The sequence below is a fragment of the Hippichthys cyanospilos genome, chromosome 2 (assembly GCF_059441005.1).
Source record: "Hippichthys cyanospilos isolate Australia breed blue-spotted pipefish chromosome 2, RoL_Hcya_1.0, whole genome shotgun sequence".
NCBI lineage: Eukaryota > Metazoa > Chordata > Actinopteri > Syngnathiformes > Syngnathidae > Hippichthys > Hippichthys cyanospilos.
Window position 1 is genome coordinate 26,325,340 of NC_142370.1, and position 18,539 is coordinate 26,343,878.

Here is an 18,539-nt window from a genome sequence, read left to right on the forward strand (position 1 = left end):
TTTTTATGTGATGATTGACAGCTACCTGTGGCATGCTCCTCTCCTTTGCCCCGCCTCTCAGTCCCGCCCCCTAGCTTCTTAACCGAGTTGAGTAGCATAGTGGTAGCGGTAGCATACACAATCCGGGCTGGTCGACAATACACCCGCGGCATTCTTTACGAAATGCTCCCCCTTGTAACACTTTGACGCACCAAATCTTCGATCTGAACCCGTCATTTTCTTTGTTATGGTGCCGGAGGATGGAAACGGACGACGTGTCGGTGCGGGAGCAACTTTTCCACAAGCGTGTCAGGGAGATCATCGTAAGTGCTGCGTTTATTGAAAAGTGAGCTTTCAATATGATGCCCCCCAAAAAAACGAAAAATGCAATATCACATACGACGCTCCGCTGCTTTATTTAAGACCTTGGGAATGTACAACTAAAAGATGAACTGTAACAGTTGCGTGCGTGGCCCTTCATCTTAATTGCTGTCAACTCCAAGCGTTAGTTTTCCTTTTCTTTTTTTTTTCCACCAAATACACGGATGCAGCTGGTCGAGAGGAAGTAGGGTGGCCTCATCTTTTGCTTTTGACGGTACTTTTTTTCTCTCTCCTTTTCCTGCTTGTCTTTTGCGATGCATGTTTTCTCTTGTATATGTGCTAATACTTGTATTAAATTAAATGCCTTTACAATTGATAGCAGAAGTGTTTTGGCGATTGTATTCAAGCAAACCTTTAATAGCTCAAAGACACTATGTGTTGAGACAAGATGCTTGCCAGTGGTCAGCAGAGACATAACACAATATCGTTGACAGTAAGTAATTCTGGTGTCTTCCATTCAATGCGTGGCGTTTTCTTGGTCAGATGATGACGAATCTGAGTCAGTCCCACAATTTTCCCGTTAATACAGACAAAAGGTCCATTAATCCATCAGGTATATTTTGCAAATTTTCTTTGAGTGATCCACCTCCATTCTCCACCGTTTTGCTTCATTGACACAATAAATATCTTTCTGACGATTATAGAAATATTAAGTTTTACAACAGTAGCTAACAACAGCATTTATAATTCCACATTTGGATAAACACAAACAACAGAGTAGCAAGGTGATAGTATTTTTAAAAGAAAGGCCACTTCAACCTGAGCACAACACAGAAATAATTTTGAAGATCAGATCTGGAGAAATTGAGCTTTTTTGTGTGTGCTATTTTTGAGAATGCTTTAGTTATATTGCCTATTAGAAACATGGTTGGAAAACAAAATCACCTTGAAGTTAGAGTAAACCGGTATAACGTCATTATTTGTCAATGTTCTCCTCCCATGTTCTTTTTTTGGTAGCACGTTCCACTATCCAACAAGAGCCCCAAGGCCAAATGTGAAGAGATGCAGAAACATTGTTCCTGCTCGACATCACCAAAGTGAAAACTTCTAGTTTGATTGTGATATGATTTATAACTCCAGAACTTGTGTAATTAGTGTATATTTCGTTTATTTTTTTATATTGTAGTTTCTGTCATTTAATGTTGTAATATTCAGTCTTTTTCAGTTCCCATACTTTGACCGCTCTTTGAATACGTCTCCACTGATGTCTGTAGGCAAGTAGTGCGGTTGTTGTTTTTCTTCCTCGCGACAGTTATTAAACCAGACCTATTGAATAAGATTCCATGTTCTTTAATCGACACACGCCCATCCATACCTCACGCTCTGAACACAATGAGGGGGAGACATCACAACCGTTTTAATCATTGCTAAACCCAACGTTCATTGTATGACCGCCAATAAAACGAGAGTGTGCATGGTAGCATCGAATTAACTGCTCAATAAGGCATCCAGCGACAAACTTATGCGTAGCTAAGTAAAGAATACAATGTCTATGTATTCAACTTGCTGTAGTAAACATAATAATACTATAGTTGTGACAATAAAACTCTTGAATCTTGAAGACATTAGGGCTTACCTCGTAGTTTTCAGTGGATATGGTGGCAGTGGATCCGTAGTGCTTTCGTTTGAAATGGTCATGCATTGTGGTTGTGATTCCGTGGAATGCAAGTTCAGTTTTACACAGACTACATGTCAGTGACTTTGCAGGCAGATTCATTAAACCTCTGTACTCTTCAAACTTTATTTGTATTGGTCCACAAAAAAAATAAAAGTGGCCTCCTTTGGATGGTAGAAGAAATCTCTTATCAAAAAGAAATAACTTTATTAATAAATACTTGTCCACAAAAAATAATCAACATAACATGTTGGCCCTTTCTCAGAAAGAAATAAGATTTAAGTAAATATTAGTCCACAGAAAAATATTAAACATAAAGCATCCCATCTTCAGATTACAGGAGAGATCTTTTCACACACAAAAAACCCAACTAATTATTAATGAATAAAAGTCTACAAAAAATACTCAGGATACTGTAAAGTGTCAGACCTGTTCTCAAAAAGAAATAATCATAAATATATGTCCGCAGAAAATGTTGAACATAAATTGTCCTCCTTCAGGATTACAGTAGAGATCTGTTCACAAAAATAAATATTTAACTTATTAAGAAAGATTTGTCCACTAAAAATAATCAACCAAATGTCAGACCTGTTCTCAAAAAGAAAAAATTACAAGTAAATATTTGTCCACAGATAAATATACAACATAAATTGTCATCTTTTGGGGATCATAATAGAGATTTTTTTCACAAAAAAAAAAAATCATTAACTTGACAGGTAACGAGAGGTGGCACATAACATGTTGGGTCGAACCATTCTAGTATTTGGAGAAACTGGCTTTTTCATATAAAGAAATTGAATACCCTACTGAATATAAAATTTGTTTTATGAACTTATATTTTCCTGAAACATTTAATTAATTAAATAATAATTTTGAAAGGATTTTCCCTTTTTTTTCAGTTTAAAATCTCAAGTACCCCCTGGAGTTCCTTCAAGTATCTCCAGGGGTACCTGTCCCCCCCCCCCCCCCCCCCCCCCACCCCCCCCACCCATTTGAGAAATGCTGCTTTAGAGTGTTTTTGTCGAGTACTGCTGCTTTTGCTGCTGCTTCGCCATATTTTCAGAACCGTTTTCATAACCTCTGCCAAGCACTGGGATTTTTATTCAGGGATAGGTTTAAAGAAGTGACGCAATGAGGGTGTGAAGGAAAACACATCTCCCCCGAAACACTTTGTATGTGACTTTCTGATGTAGTAAGTAAAAACACGTTGGGACTGAAATGACCAAATGATGAGTAAAATATACTAAAAATAAATTAACTAGTCGACGATGGGAAAACGCCATCGACTAATTTACATAATCTGGTTGTTCACGTCGACCAGTCGTGACAGCCTTACAATATAGGATCGGTTTCCTCACAGAGAACAAGTTGTGAAGCTGAACCTGACATCTGGCTGGCTTTTCCATGCCGAGTTTGCATATTTTCCACATTCCTGACTGAAATTCCATTACACAGTTTGCCTTCCTCCTCTGCACCAGGATAACTGACAATGTTAAATTGGTTTCAATTGTAACTAACAATAATTAGTTACCCTCTTTTCAAATATTCACACACACACTAGAACTGACAGTTGTAGTAAGGATAATTGTGTAGGGGTTGAATGGCGGTCTTCATTGTAAAAACTTTGCTAAGCATCCATGGCCCAACCGCTCAGTAGGAAGCAGACCCCTTTGTCTCATAGCCAGAGTTTCACACCCAAGGCCACCAAGTCCACTCGTGATTGAGTCCAGGACAGATTGCAGTGCTCAAACAAGCAAAAAAAGTAAAAGGAAAAATCTATACTGTTTATCATGTCCTGCATGATTGACTTTTCCTGTTGCGAACGTGCGCTAATTAATTTTGTGGCCACTCGTAGTCAGTGTATTTAATGGGAGTTTTTACTGGCACACAAAAATACCCGTAACTGAGAATTCTTCCGCCTTGGCAAAGGCACTTAACGTTCCAAAGACAATGTAGGTGACATATTTAAGTAGATTCCGGAGCCACCCACAAACCACACCTTGTACCTGCAAAGAGATCAAAAAGGATGTCTTGACGAGTAAATGTCACAGTAAGATCGAGTAGCTTACATAATGTATGTGCCCAACAACAAGACATCCATCAGCCCATTCCTTTTCTAGAGCCGCTTGTTTTCACAACGGTGACAGGCTCGCTGGTGCCTATCCCAACTGGCTTTGGGCGGTAGGCGGGGGGGACATCCTGAGCTGAGCAATGCAGGGCACACAGAGGCGAACAACCAACACGCGCGCAATCAGACCGAAGGACAATTAATATGTCCTCTATACCTGCCATGCATGTTTTGGGTGTGTGGGAGGGAAGTCTGGGCTTCCCTGCTCTAGGTGCTGCCCGTGTGACTCGAGCCCCGATAAAAGTGGAAGAAAATGGATAGGTGGATAGATGAATAATAAAAACAGAATAATACGGTGATTGTTGTTCCACCTTTGTGCATTGGCCAAAAATTTGAGCCTTGGGCAGCCCCGCAATGTAGGACCACCTTCATACATATGCTCCAAGGTGGAATTCCTGAGATTATATGGACAGTATTGTCTTCAGGAAATAAAATTGCCCATGTTGAGTTATAAAACCTCATAAATGAGAAACCATCAGAAATCACATAGCTAAATGAATTGGAATCTCTGTCTGTCAGTCTGAACATTCCTCATCCCTACTGGAAAGTCCACAAACAAGGGTGTTTATAACTGCCACGCTTTTCACAGACATTCCTTTGTGTTAAGTTTTATTAAGTGGGTCACCACCATGCCCCTCAAAATCAAAGGAGGGGGTCAACCCCCAAAACATAACTATACTGTTTACACTTACACATTCTAAAACTGAACGGATTTAAAGTTACCATGATTTGGTTGGACTAGCTCGGTAGAAGAGTGGTTAAGAGTGGTTAGCACGTCCACCTCACAGTTCAGAGTCCCGAGTTTGCTTCCAGCTCGCTCCAGATTTCCTATGTGGAGTTTGTATGTTCTCCCCGAGCCCCCGTGGGTTCCCTCCGGGCACTCTTGACTGGGTTAGGGTTAGGGTCTGGGTGTCTGAATGATTGTTAGTCCGTTTGTCCTGCAAATGGCTGGCAACCAGTTCAGGGTGTTTCCCGCGTACTGCCCGTAGACAGCTGGGATAGGCACCAGCAAGCCTACGATGGATGGATGGATGGCTCCTGCCGTTTGTTTCATTAAATAGTTGAAGGATGTCAGGCTATTTCTTGAAGCAAGTCCTGTTTTTGTTCATGTGTTTTATCACTAGTGCTGAGTCATCGCATTGAATTTTTGCACCGTCTGTGATAGTACTGCATGTGAATCTATAGTCATTATGTTTGTATGGTGAAAATGTCTCGCGAAGAAGCAGCTACAAATAAGTACTCAATTTTCCCTTAGGTGTGTTGTAATTGCTTATTGTTTTAAAGCTACTCATTTCTAATGGCATATTTGTGTATTTTTTTTAATCAATAGGACATTTGGATGAGAACAGACATTTAATCCCACAAACTAATCTTGTACCTGCTGTGTGAAACTGTTGCTGCCATACCAAGTGTCATCAATCATGACATTTATGCGGAAATTTGGTGTTGCTTACATGCTAATGGCAAGCTCACAATAAGATGCAGTCACACAAACTGTTTTCCATTGTACTGCTGTCAGACACTTCATTAAGGGTTACATAGCCATAATGTGTTACATCTGTAAACGTATTCTTGAGTTTGTTTGCCGTTAGGTCACTTTTATACTCAGCGAGATTGACATCGGTGAGAGGCTAATTTGGAAATCCAGTTGAGCGTGTTTATACACTGTTCAGATAATTGTAGGCATCCAACTCTCCCTTAGGCAGCTAAACATAAGAAGGCCTCCTTAATGATTGCTGGTAGGTGTTTGCTTTCTTTTATCCTAGTTGTTGTGAAACCAACATGACTGTATGCCAACATGACTGTATGCGTCATCCACAGGCAAATTATTGAGATTCATCAGCCAGCAGAGCATTAACAATAGATTTGACCTACATATCTGACAGCCTTATGTCAAACAATGATATCTGTAAGCAGCCCTCCATTACCACATGCCACTTTTAATCTCTCGTTAACGACACTGTCACCCATTTAGAAGTATTTGTTTTAATGAGGTGATAATCCTCTGGCTCCATCTGTCTGCCTTTGCGAACATTATTTGTGTATTTTGTATTTTTGTATTTCGTCAAGGATTGATGGACAAAGCAAAACGTTCTAGAAAAATAGAGGCTATCTGTTTTAGCCTCCTTTTGTTACTCTGGTTGATAATGTTGGCATCAGAATACAAACTATGACTGAATCAAGCTCGAGGTGAGCAAAAATCAACTGTACACAAAAGTCAAACAAATGGCATTTTGACACCCCCCCCCCCCCCCCTTTCTACTGTGACTGTGCCTCAAATGTGATGTTTTTCTTTTTCTTGTGCAGATCTGTGTACTCCTGTTTACATCCCTCTACATAGTGTCCTACCTCATACTTGCACGCTTCAAGAAGACTGCAGAGTTTGTCACTGGTAAGTAAAACTGTTTTCTGCTTGTATGTTTTGGTGTTTTGAGTATATGCAAATACTACTCACCAGACTGACCATCTCTGATCATATGTACTTAATGGAATGCACTGTGTTATAAAACCCTCAGTCTACATTTTTGGTTTAGTTCAGTCTGTCTTCATCTGTGGGGGAGGGCATCCAATATTGTTAGGAAATCTCTCCGCTCCCTACACTAAGTCTTACATTTGTAACACATACCACAAAGAAGATAGTAAACTTACTGTAAATAGCCTAGTTCCCGGTACCCTCGTTAACATTGGATAGCCACATTTATTTGATGGACTCTTTTTCCTTTTACATGTTCTTTTAGAACACGTTCTATAACAATGTGTTTACCAACAAACACATTACAGCAACCAATCAAAGTTTATTTATGGCCTTTTACACATTTATCTTATAACCTTTCAAGCATTGGAACAAATGTTACACCGCAGGTCTGGATTCCCATTAACATATTATTTATTAGTTCTAATGTTTTACAAGTGGTGGAAATATGTGTTTGGGAGCACACAGCTGGACAATCAACGTCAGCAGTAAATAATTCAGCCGCGGGCGGAACCTTTGTTAAGAATACTGGGCTCCCACAGGAACTGATTTCATAGGAGTAATAGTCAAAGTCAAAGTCAAGTTTATTGTCAATTTCTTCACATGTGCTTAACATACAAAGGAATTAAAATTGCGTTTCTCACTATCCTCTGCGTTTTACATGTACAATAACAAAGTGCAGGTGCGCAAGATGAGACAACCCTAAAAGCTAGATACTTATCTATAGTAATGTAAAGTGCAGTATGTTTGATCTACTTTGCCTAGTGTTGCTAAACTAACAACTAAAACTAAAAATTAAATACGAAAAACCAGGTATAGGTGTATTGACGTAGTTTAGCCTTTTAATATCAGTAAAAAGCCCGTTTTTGGTCCCTTTACTCAATGTTGGTATAGTCTTCAACAACTGTGAGCCTTGTGAGGATAAGCCAGACCACCATCTCCGTGAGGAGATGCCGACCAATGACAGAATTGTAGTGACGCGTTTCAGGGACGGCAACTGAAAAAAAGTGTAATGACCTAAAACGCCTGAAGATATAGACGAAACAACACAAATACAGCCTAGCCTGTCATGACAGTTGCAAAACGGGCAAAATGTCATAAAGAGGGGATGAAAAAACTCAGTATTCCACATCGCAACGTGAATATAACGTAAGTCAGGGACGTTGTAACACGGAGGCCCACTGTATTTCCAAATGGATCATTTTGCCCTATTATTATGAACTTCTATAGGTGGATATTCAACTGGAAAAAAAATACCATGATCCAAGGTCCTTCAAAACAAAACAAAACAAAAAAAAAGCTGTTTTGACAGGCAATCAGAAAAGGAGTTTTATAAGTTTATGTGAATAAGAAGTGCAAGAGTGGAATTGATGATTCGAAAAGTGTGCTTGTTTGATTTGGGGAGCAGGGGGGGAAGGGAGCAGAAACTGAAAGCCACACTTTTCAAGCTCATGCAGGCGTTATTTACTATCTTCAATATAAAGTTTAGTTTTTTTTCTTCCTGTATTTACCGTAGAGTAACAGTCTCATTTTCAACCCTCACTTTCATCAGGCACACATAACGTAAAAAAACAAAACAAACAAAAACAAAACAACCATTCATGTTATTCCTTCCGTATACATAGTTAAGTACGTTTTAATTGGACTTTTCCATTTTTGATCAAATGTTAATTTAATTCATGTATAGATACTACCATGGTTGAATGTGTGGAAACAACACTGAAGCTACAGGTGTTTGGTGTCATGCAACTATGTCTCCAGGCAATATCCCTGCGGATCAAGACAAGGAAGGGGAGGTGAAGAATGTTGTTCCAAGATAAACAAATTGTACTTTTGACTTGTTGAGTCAGGCTCCTTTTATGTTGACAAAACCATCTTGACAACTCAACAAGCAAAATTAAAGTTGGAAGACTGGGTTCAGTGTTTGTGAGAGTTTTGGTGACATGATAGTCAGAGTCGATTGTTAGTAGTCTTGTGGATGAAAATATGTATTGGTTCTATAAAGCATTAGTCTGCTACTACTTCTTAATTTTGTCTGCCATGAGTTTGATAGATTCTCAGCCAACTGTGCATTTTATTTCTATTTCTTGGGAAGTTTGACAAGGGCGCAGTTCACTGAGTGATGCCATATGGCTGTTGTTTTAGTGCCATATGCTAGGTCACAAATGTTCTTTTTATGAGCAAATGGTAGTGTGTTTGTGTTTTCATATTTTACATTTGATCAATAAATAGGAAATGAACATTGGCAAACTGCTTTTTAAATAGACATTTTGGGTGTACATTTTCTTGCGTGTGCAATTGTTTCAATGAACGTTAATGACTGACAAGGATGTGCACGCCCAGCGTATTGGTTTTTGATGCCAAAAGTATAAAAATCCTGTTTACATTTCTTTGAGCCTACGGGCCAGGCGGTTACATAAGCAATTCAATAACGTGTCTTCATTGAAAGCAGATGTAGGATATCCACCAGGCAAAGTCTGTGCTTTGCTGTCGCTGGATGGACTTCATTATGTGTCGTGCGTGGATAGCTGCCAGCGCACATATCCGTGCAGACCGACGTAGCCCTGCAGCTAGATAGACTTGAGCAATGCAATGCAGTGTTGTTTGTGAAAGTGAGGAGCCAAGCACTTGGTTTTTGGTCCACAGGCATGTCTGCTTAGCTTGGCATACAAGATAACCTTTAATTGCTTCTGTAAAGAGATCTTAAACATAATGATTCTAATCATAATGATCATCTTTCTTTGTGAAGAGTTAGCATTCTCAGTGACTCCTTTGCTGTTTTCTCATTTATAAATCCCTGTTACTTGAGACATCATACTTGTACAGAATGTACCAAAACCCTCCCTCATGTCCCCCTCTGAGGCCAGTAACAACTTTTGCTTTTTTCATTTCAGTTTGGACCCTGTGCTATAACCTCGCTCACCACTGCAGTGTATTCCTTACATTGTTCACGTTCTTTCTTCAGATTTTGCATGTCACACACATCTTTTTTGTATTATAATAATTTATACAATAAAAAATAATTTAACATATTATAGTTACATTCAAAATGATCTCTTAGGTCAGAAGCAAGTGGATTTTCATTTTCAAGAAATGGTCATTATATATTGCTGTAAACCTAGTTTTCCTTTCAAAACTAAAAAAGGACCTAACCTGAAATGGTGGGGAAAAATAAAACTTTAGTCCCACCCCTATTCTCATCAATAATGGGCTTTGAGACCTTGCATAGCTAACATACTACAAGATTTACTGTAACAGTATCAATTTGACACTAAACAAAATACAGCATACGTAAAGTATTTGAGAATTGGATGGAAGGAATATGTTTCTCAACTAACACAGCACCAAAAAAAGGTCATACCCGCAATGACAAAGGAAAGCAATGGTACCACTCTTGGTAAGAGACAAGCAGAAGCAAATCAAAGCACAAACCTCTACATAGCAATAATTGTTAGAGACACAAGTATGGCGACTGGTAAAGGATGATATAATACCAACAATTGTAAGTCAAAAAATAACATAAAAGTCAAACCCTAACTTTTTTTGCAAGGACATTGGACATATTACTACGTACACAAATACAGTCTATGAAAGGCGTTTGATAAAACCGACCTTTCATTCCCGTGCCCAGTGATCGGCCATGTGTCTGTTTTTTGGCACAAACATTATTTTCTTTGACTATACACAATGCATCAGAGGGTGGTGAGCGGCTGCTTACTCTTCCTGCAGCTCCAAGCACTCCCCTTCCACCCATTCACCACAATGCAACTTTTCTTAAAGGGCCAGGCTCAGCATGTGTTATCATTCCCTCATGAATGTGCTCAGACCCTTCCCGCATCTTCATCTCCACACAGCTTTCTCACTCACAACCACCAGCACACTGTCGTGAAGAGTTGTTGCCAAATCGCCCTTATATAATGTCATGACTCCGTTAGACCGACGAGCACTGTTTTAATTTGAAGCATAAGTGCCGTTGTTTGTGGATAAACAAGTCTAAGAGTATTAACAGGCTTTTAGACAGCTTCAGACCCCGCGTTAGGACTGTGTGTGGGATTGTTATTGCATTACATTGGGTAGGCGCTGCTGTAAAGTGACTTGTCTTTTGAGGGCAAAAAAATGCAAAGCACTGAAGCAGCAAAAAGCTAAATTCGAAGTGGCGAGGGAATAGTGTATTAGTGTAAGTTTAATACCCTGTTTCCAAATTGCAGTAATCAAACCATTATTCAATGGTTTGAACTTCAGTATATTTCGCTGTTGATTTGTACATCCAGAATGTTTCATTGTTTTGCTTCTCACACACAGACACACAAAAACATTTGTAAACCGTTGCTAATTTATGTGTGACGTAATGTTTCTTTTTGTTGTGGGGGGTTATAATGAAAGGTATCGCTGTGCTTTTTTTCAGATGATATTGAGGATGCAACAGTCAACAAAATTGCGTAAGTGAAAAGCTTGTAATGATTAACTGATTTGGGGCAATCTGTCCTCCCTCGCTCACGTTGATTGATGTCAGTGCGAGTGAACAGAGATGCAGTGAGCTGTAAGTTTATTGCCTTGTCGAATGTGTGGCTGTCGATTGTGATTGGAAGAGTCCAGAATCTCTTTGCCCTTTGTCCCTACACGCTGGCGCTTTCGTCTTACCTCAGCAGAGCGCCAAAGACTTTTACCTATGCTGCTTGACAGACCGGTGTTAAAGAAATAATATAAATAATAAAAACGTGAGTTTAGTAGGAGTATTACTTGTCAACAGTCCTTTTTACTTTTTTCTCCAGGCTGTGGTTGTGTACATTCACACTGTCAGTTGCAGTGTGCGCGGTGCTGCTTCTTCCCATCTCCATTCTGTCCAATGAGGTGCTGCTCACCTTCCCACAGAGCTACTACATGCAGTGGCTTAATGGGTCCCTTATTCATGGTACAATTTCATTTTTATGTTTCAAAAGCATCATCACCTGGGATTGACTGAACTTTATTATTTATTTATTTAGTTAGTTATTTTAATATCCAAAGGCTCATAATGAAACATGTCTGAGAGTTTAAATATAGTGTACACTGGACAGCCCCCCAAAATGTTTCTCTTCTTTTCTGTAAACACAATCCATGACTGGTGACTGTACTTGTGCAAGGATTAGAAAAGTTGTGCCTCTCAGTGGTGCACTGTGGAACTGCAATGGAACTTAATGCTTGGAAACCTTTCTTCTCTTTTGTCAGGGTTGTGGAACCTAGTTTTCCTTTTCTCTAATTTGTCCCTGGTCTTCCTTATGCCATTTGCCTACTTCTTCACTGAGTCTGAGGGATTTGTTGGCTCCAAAAAGGTAATAGTGCAACTTTGGAATAAATAGCGCTCTTTGAACTTGATGGCATCAGCTTGAATACGCTAATGGCCGGATGTTTTGTTTGTGGGTAGGGAGTTATGGCGCGAGTATATGAAGCGGTTGTCCTGTTGTTGCTGCTCGCTCTCCTGGTTTTGGGTATTGTATGGGTGGCGTCCGCCCTTCTTCATGACAACTTGGCCAGGAAGAGCCTCTATGGTGAGTCGCCTGCATAATGAATTACTGAACCTGTTTGGTCTGAGACAACTTTTTACACATAATTCTGCTTGTGTTGCACTTCTAATTTGCAGATTTGTGGGAATATTACCTTCCATACTTGTACTCGGGCATCTCTCTTTTTGGAGTGCTGCTGCTCCTGTGTAGGTTGCACTCATTGAACTTGAACGTTTCAAACTGTTCTATATTGGTGATGTTTTATGGCATCGTCCTTGTTTTTCTTCAGTGTGCACGCCTTTTGGGTTGTCTCGGATGTTCAGTGTCACAGGCCGCCTGTTGGTCAAACCTCGGGTAAGTGACAATGCCGTACATTAAGCCAGCGTTTCCCAAGCTTTGTTGAGCCAAGGCACATATTTCATTTGGATTGACAAAAAGTCCATATACATGCTGATTAAGTAGTTACTGTCATCTTACGGAAAAGTATTTTAATGTTTTGCTTGTTACATTGTTGGCATAAAACCATTAACAATTTTTTTTTCTTTCAATACAAAACATGTATTTTTTTCACAAAAAATGGACATTGGACGTATGACAGTTTCTCAGGGCACACCTGATGATTTCTCAGGCCACAATTCATGACTGTTTTTGCTTTTATAATATGCCATGTTGTCTGTACCCCCCTCCCAATTGTCCACAGTTAGATAATTTGTTTTAGAATATTTGAAACAATACTGGGATATCATCTCAGTGCTTACACATTGACTAAATGTGTGAGCTTGCTAAAATATTTATGGGAATAATCTCCCTCAGTTGTTTGAAGATGTGGACGATGCCCTCAGCTGCACAACACTGGAAGAGGAATCGCTCTCAAGGAAATTGAAGCGTAAGTAGCCTCTTAACCTTGCTGTTTGTTTGCTTGCCTGCTTGTTTGTTTACTTTTGAAGTTTCAATGAAATGTTTGGTCTGTTTAAAGGAGGCGGCTCTCAGTCCTGCTGGGTCAAGCTGAACATTGAGGCAACCAAGAAAGAGCATCTAGCAGTCCAAACAAAGCGCATCGCGTTGGGTACGTTTCAACTCTCCAGCACTGTTCACAAAGTACAGTCATTGTTTCCCTAACTCAAGGGTCAATAACCTATTTACCACCACGGGCAAGTCACTACTCGAGATTCGGGGGTTGAGGTGTTGGACTTATATCACAAAAGTAAAAAAAAAAAAAAAAAAAACTAACAAAGCCGTTCTATTCAAGGTAGTTCTCTAAAAACAATGATAGCAAAAAGAAATACTTCCCATACATTTTTTTTTTACTTCATTACTCAAAAATGCCCTAAGACGGAGGCAAAACAACACAATAATGACAAGCTCATTATTTGAGCCCATATGACCCACTACCGGGCCATGTACTCTGGTAAAATGATTTCTTCTTGTGGTATATATAGAGATGCGTAGGAAGGCTTCGCCATGGCAGAGAAACTTGGGTTATCCACTGGCCATGCTTTTACTCCTTGCCCTCACTGTAAGTTTTCACTATGTTCTCGCAGGCTAATTGAAGCTTCTTTTTATTCCCCCTCATTGAGCCAACAGGACTTTTGCTAATATTTTTGTGCCTTCAGGTGTTGTGTGTCCTTATGGTCTGTTTCAATGTGCTGGAGCTGCTCCTTGATGAGACAGCTATGCCCAGAGGAATGGAAGTAAGTATTTCGCGAGAGGCTTTATAAGGAAGTGGTGTGTGGACTGATGACAGCTCTTTCTGCATTCAGGACCCTCACCTTGGGATGGCCTCCTTCTCAATGTTTGGTTCACTGGGTGCAGCAGTTCAAGTAGTCCTCATACTGTATCCTTTAATGCAAATATACAATCATGGCAATTATACAGTGTCTGTCACTTGGAAAAGTTCTCTGCTGTCCTTAATAATGACTGACAGCTATCTAATGGTGTCATCAGTTGTCGGATTTTATAGCTCCCCTCTCTTCACCAGTTTGGTGCCTCGTGCACAAGACACCAACCTCACACAAGTATGTAAAATGCCCCCCCCCCCCCCCCCTTTTTTTTCTTTTAGGTTTTGTGATATTTTTTTCAAGTACAGAAGCCCAAAATGGCTGTAACAACAATACTGAAGTCACTTCATACATTTGTTTCTGAAATCATTGGACATTAACTGTCAAGCGTTTGGAAACACCTGCTAATTTTGTGCTTTTATCATTTAAAAAATCCTGAAATTGTAGATTAATGCTCAATGCACATCTAAGGTGTCCCACTTTGTCAGAGAAATCTATAAAGAAGACTAAGACAGGCCCAAATGCTTGACTGTAAAATAGTAAACTCAGACCAGCCAAGATTGGCTTTTCCGCTAGCGAGGGACAACTGAGCTCGCAGTTACAGTTCAGTTTTCTGCGTCAACAGCTTTATCTAAGGAATGGGGTGAGATGGACAAGGACTGCATAGATGAATTGCATTACATGCTGTTCTAGATTGGAAATAAACACATAATGATAACAACTTAATGTATGATTTCGTTCACATTCTTTGAGATACCAATGTGGTTGATGGAGCAGTGTTGAGAAGTTTGAGAATAACTGATGTTCCTATTTTTGTGTTTAGTCTTGTATTTGTCTAAACAATCCCCCTAGCTGTTTTTAATGCATGGCACCATGTTAGGAGATGTGACAATGTATTGTTTGTGCTGTCCCCTGGTTATGGATATAATCTGCCTGTGTATTTTTTTTTTCTTGATTGGTAACTCTTATAAGCCACCTTTGAACAGGTCTCATAAAAAGGACCCCTGCCAGGCAGGTTGTAAACAAGAGCTTTCTGTGCCACCCACTTCCTCAATCGGCCCGGTTAAATGGTTGTGAACGAGGCATCCCCATTCAGATATATATGTTCTACTTACTCATTTGTCTTTTGTTTTGTTTTTTTGTTTTGTTTTTTTAAACGGGAAGCCATTTCTTTTTAAAAAGTCTTTCTTGACAGCCAGCATGCGAGCATTGACTTCATTCATGTTGGTGTGGTAGCTTCAGAGTGCCTTGCTTTCGATGCATGGAAAAGCACTGTGGTATCAGAACACAGAAAATTTTGACTGTGATTTTTCTGACATTTTTCCCCTGTTAACTGCATATTTCTAAGCACCGAGCAATGAATGCATCTGCAATACAATCACTACTTGATAAAAAGCAATTTTCAAATTGCAAAAGTTGCTGTTAAATTGGTCAGTTTGTAATCCAGCAGTTAGAGGGGGGGTGTGATAGGGAGCAAGCACGCGCAAAACGTTATCGCTGTACGCAGAGCCTGCTCATAATTTTTGGTGAGTTTACAGTTTCATGAAGCCTTGCATATGCATTTTGATCTGTTTTGCAAGTAGTTATCACACTAATGCTTTTGATACACAAACTTTTCACCCCCCCAAAAAATTACATTGTTTTAAAGAAAGACCAATTTATTCCAATACAGAGTTTTTAAAAATTTTCAAGAAATTAGACTTTTTCGATTCTTATTTTGTAATTTTTACCTCATTATTGTAAAACTGCTACAAAAAAGCAGCTCATACTAGTCTCTGTTGCCATCATGAATACTATATATTTAAATAAGGCCAGGTATCAGGACCGATATTTTGTGTCTGTACTCGTCCAATCCTAATATGATGGTACAAATGGCTCGGAAAACTTATGGTTTGGATCAGACAGTTGTTTCAAAACAAACAAACAAAAATAAAATAAATCCAAACTTGTTATCATATACAGTATATTTAATATATATATATATATATATATATATATATATATATATATATATATATATATATATATATATATATATATATATATATATATATTCACATTTTTATGGTATTTGCAGTTATTGTTGTTCTCTGTATCTATAGCCTTTTGTTCAGTTTGAAATTTCTGACTGTAAAAGAATGCGCCATGTGTCTCATTCTCAAGTTTGCAGCCGAGGCTTACAAACAGCAACAGACTATATTCCTATGAAACATTAAAAACAAATATATAAGCGTTATTTTTTTCTGTTGCCTTTAGATGATCGCCAACTGTGTTTCTCTTCTCATCCTGAGCTCAGCTCTACCAGTCTTTTCCCGTACACTCGGTAAGGATGTAGAAACAAGCACTTTGTCAGCATTTTGTAGCTGTAGCTTTAATAACGGCCACAAGAGGGCGTCGGTAGCCTTTGTTACCTATCAAGGGTTTGAGTCATGCAGTAATTTTCGCTTGTGGTCACAGGAATCACCCGCTTTGATCTTCTGGGAGACTTTGGTCGCTACAACTGGCTTGGGAACTTCTACGTTGTCTTCCTGTACAATATGCTTTTTGCTGGCCTCACCTCAGCCTCGCTGATCAAGACAGTCACATGGGCAGTCCAAAGAGAACTCATCCGTGCATTTGGTCAGTATTCTTATATTTGTGTGGATTTACAAGTCAAAATGACATCATTGATTTGAGCTGAAATCAACTGCACTTTGATAGCTGTCAGAGTTTCCCAGCATTGGCCCCGTTTCCCTGTGGGCTGGCCGCTTTTCCTCAGATAGAAAGCGCACAATTCGTTCAGGAAAGTGTAAAAGGACAGAAGGAGAGTCAGATCCCCTTGGGGGACCTTCAGGTCCACCGCCCTAGACCCCTCACAGCACACACACCCACAAACCCTCCACCCAACACAAACAAGCCCTCAAAGCAAGCCTACGCAAACACACAGTCCCCCTTCCTTATAGTTCAGATAGCATCTCTGCGGTAAAGCCACCTCGCTTATTCTTTCCTATTGCCTCCCAGCCTACTTTTGTTCCATGATTAATTGACTGGTTTCACCTAAAACACTATTTTCCCTGGATTTAGCACTCCACCCTTCAATTGTTCACAGTTTGACTTCATTCTCTTCTTTTGCAGGTCTCCACAGACTACCCATGACTGTCTCGCGATCCACTGTCCCATTCAGACTCCTCCTGGCAAGCGGATTGTCCAAAATCCAGTGACTTTACCTCGTCATCTTGGTTTTGTTTTTAAACAAGGACTGAGCCAGAAGCGCGACGCTCTGAGGGTGCAGCACAGTCCGGTGGTCGTTGGCGACAAGGCTGGTACTGAGCACTGTGCTAAGGGACAAGGCTAACGATTCCACTTGACTGCGTGGACTGGGTGCTTTGCTCAGATGTTTGATGACCAAAATCTCAAGGCGTATGCGTGCGTATGAGCCTAACGGCGGGTCTAACAGGTCCAGCCTGAGATGTGCTACGGCTCCAAGAGAGCAAATGTGAATCAAAGCCATATTACACAGGCAGTGAAGCCTCCAAAGAGGCGCCATTATGATGGCTTGTGAAACATGTGCTAGTCAGCAAAGCTATTTTGAAATGTAATGCTGTAGCTGTGAGATCATTTCCTTTTCCTGCTCCAGGTTGAGTGAGTGCTCTCGCTCTTTTTCCCCGTGACTCCCCCCACTTTTTTGCTCAAAGGGTGAGTGTAAATCTGACTTGGTATGGGATGACAGGGTACCATGTGTATTATGTGAGAACTGAAGAATCTGAGCTTCATCTCAATTATCCTTGGAGAAAGTTTTTTTTTTTTTTTTTGATGACACCATTATATAGCTGTCAGTCTTTTATTCCATGAGCATGTTTACAAAGTCAAACTGGCTTACAAACATGCATGACTTTGTTTATTGCTTTGACAGCCAATTTTTAACCCCTTTGGGGTTTGCATATGACTTCGACCAACCACACTGTGAATGATTCTGCTATTTTGTGGGGAATAGTGCAATATGTTAAAGCACACATACGTTTTAAAAATGATTTTATGTTGTGTTCATCTCAAATGCCTCTTGTTAGTGTGATGTATTTATTTGATGTAAAGGTTTCTCATGATGCCATTTTAAAATTTTCGAAAACTTCTTGTGTCTTGCTCGAATGTCATTGGGCGAACAGCGATCCTGTTGTCATATGTTTTGTTTTTCTTCGATCTGTCTGACCAGCAGGGGGCAGTGTATCTCAAGGTCAACCTCCTGTGCTTTGCAACCTTTTCAGCCCTTTTTAAATTTACTGACCACAGTGTAAATGTATGCACGGATCACTCAGGGGATTCTATTTTCACATTTTTTAATAAGCAGAAACTCTTTTTTTTTTTTTTTTTTTTTTTTTACTTCATCTATTTGAGCATTTGGAGGATCTTCGCAAGAGACATTATGCCATATAACAGTTCTTATACTGGCTGTGATACTGCTGGGATACAGAATCTTTCGAGTTCTTCTCAAAGATTACCAAATAATGCTCACCGTTTAGTTAAAAACGCTTTTGTCGTTTTAACAGCAAACACCAATAAATTATCCTTTTAATGTGTTCTTGGTTGCCTTTTGATTATTGTACATGTTGTAACAAAGCGTTTGGCTGATCTGCAGTGGATACTTATTGCCTCCACCCTTCTGGTAACATTTCTTTTAATCAGCTAAAGTAGAAAGCCTTATTTTGGACCGTCTATCATCACTGTC

The 18,539-nt window shown here is 39.7% G+C and overlaps 1 protein-coding gene across 1 annotated transcript; it reads left to right on the top strand.

Annotated features, from left to right (window-relative positions):
* Positions 1-97: 97 nt before the first annotated feature.
* Positions 98-18,390, top strand: lmbr1l (limb development membrane protein 1-like). Its single transcript, XM_088407460.1, has 17 exons — positions 98-302; positions 6,411-6,495; positions 10,982-11,015; positions 11,349-11,488; positions 11,785-11,888; positions 11,981-12,104; positions 12,197-12,265; positions 12,349-12,413; positions 12,873-12,945; positions 13,036-13,125; positions 13,499-13,575; positions 13,673-13,750; positions 13,820-13,893; positions 13,984-14,074; positions 16,094-16,160; positions 16,295-16,456; positions 16,952-18,390. Exons 1-17 carry the CDS (start codon positions 240-242, stop codon positions 17,035-17,037), a joined length of 1,482 nt encoding a protein of 493 aa, XP_088263586.1. The 5' UTR covers positions 98-239; the 3' UTR covers positions 17,038-18,390.
* Positions 18,391-18,539: the final 149 nt, after the last annotated feature.

What these genes read in the sequence shown, in the direction of transcription:
- lmbr1l (XM_088407460.1), top strand. Translation starts at nt 240, where the DNA reads ATGGAAACGGACGACGTGTCGGTGCGGGAGCAACTTTTCCACAAGCGT. An exon ending in TGGAGTGCTGCTGCTCCTGT is followed by an intron (nt 12,266 to 12,348) that starts GTAGGTTGCACT and finishes GTTTTTCTTCAG; the next exon opens with TGTGCACGCCTTTTGGGTTG. An exon ending in AGAACTCATCCGTGCATTTG is followed by an intron (nt 16,457 to 16,951) that starts GTCAGTATTCTT and finishes CTTCTTTTGCAG; the next exon opens with GTCTCCACAGACTACCCATG.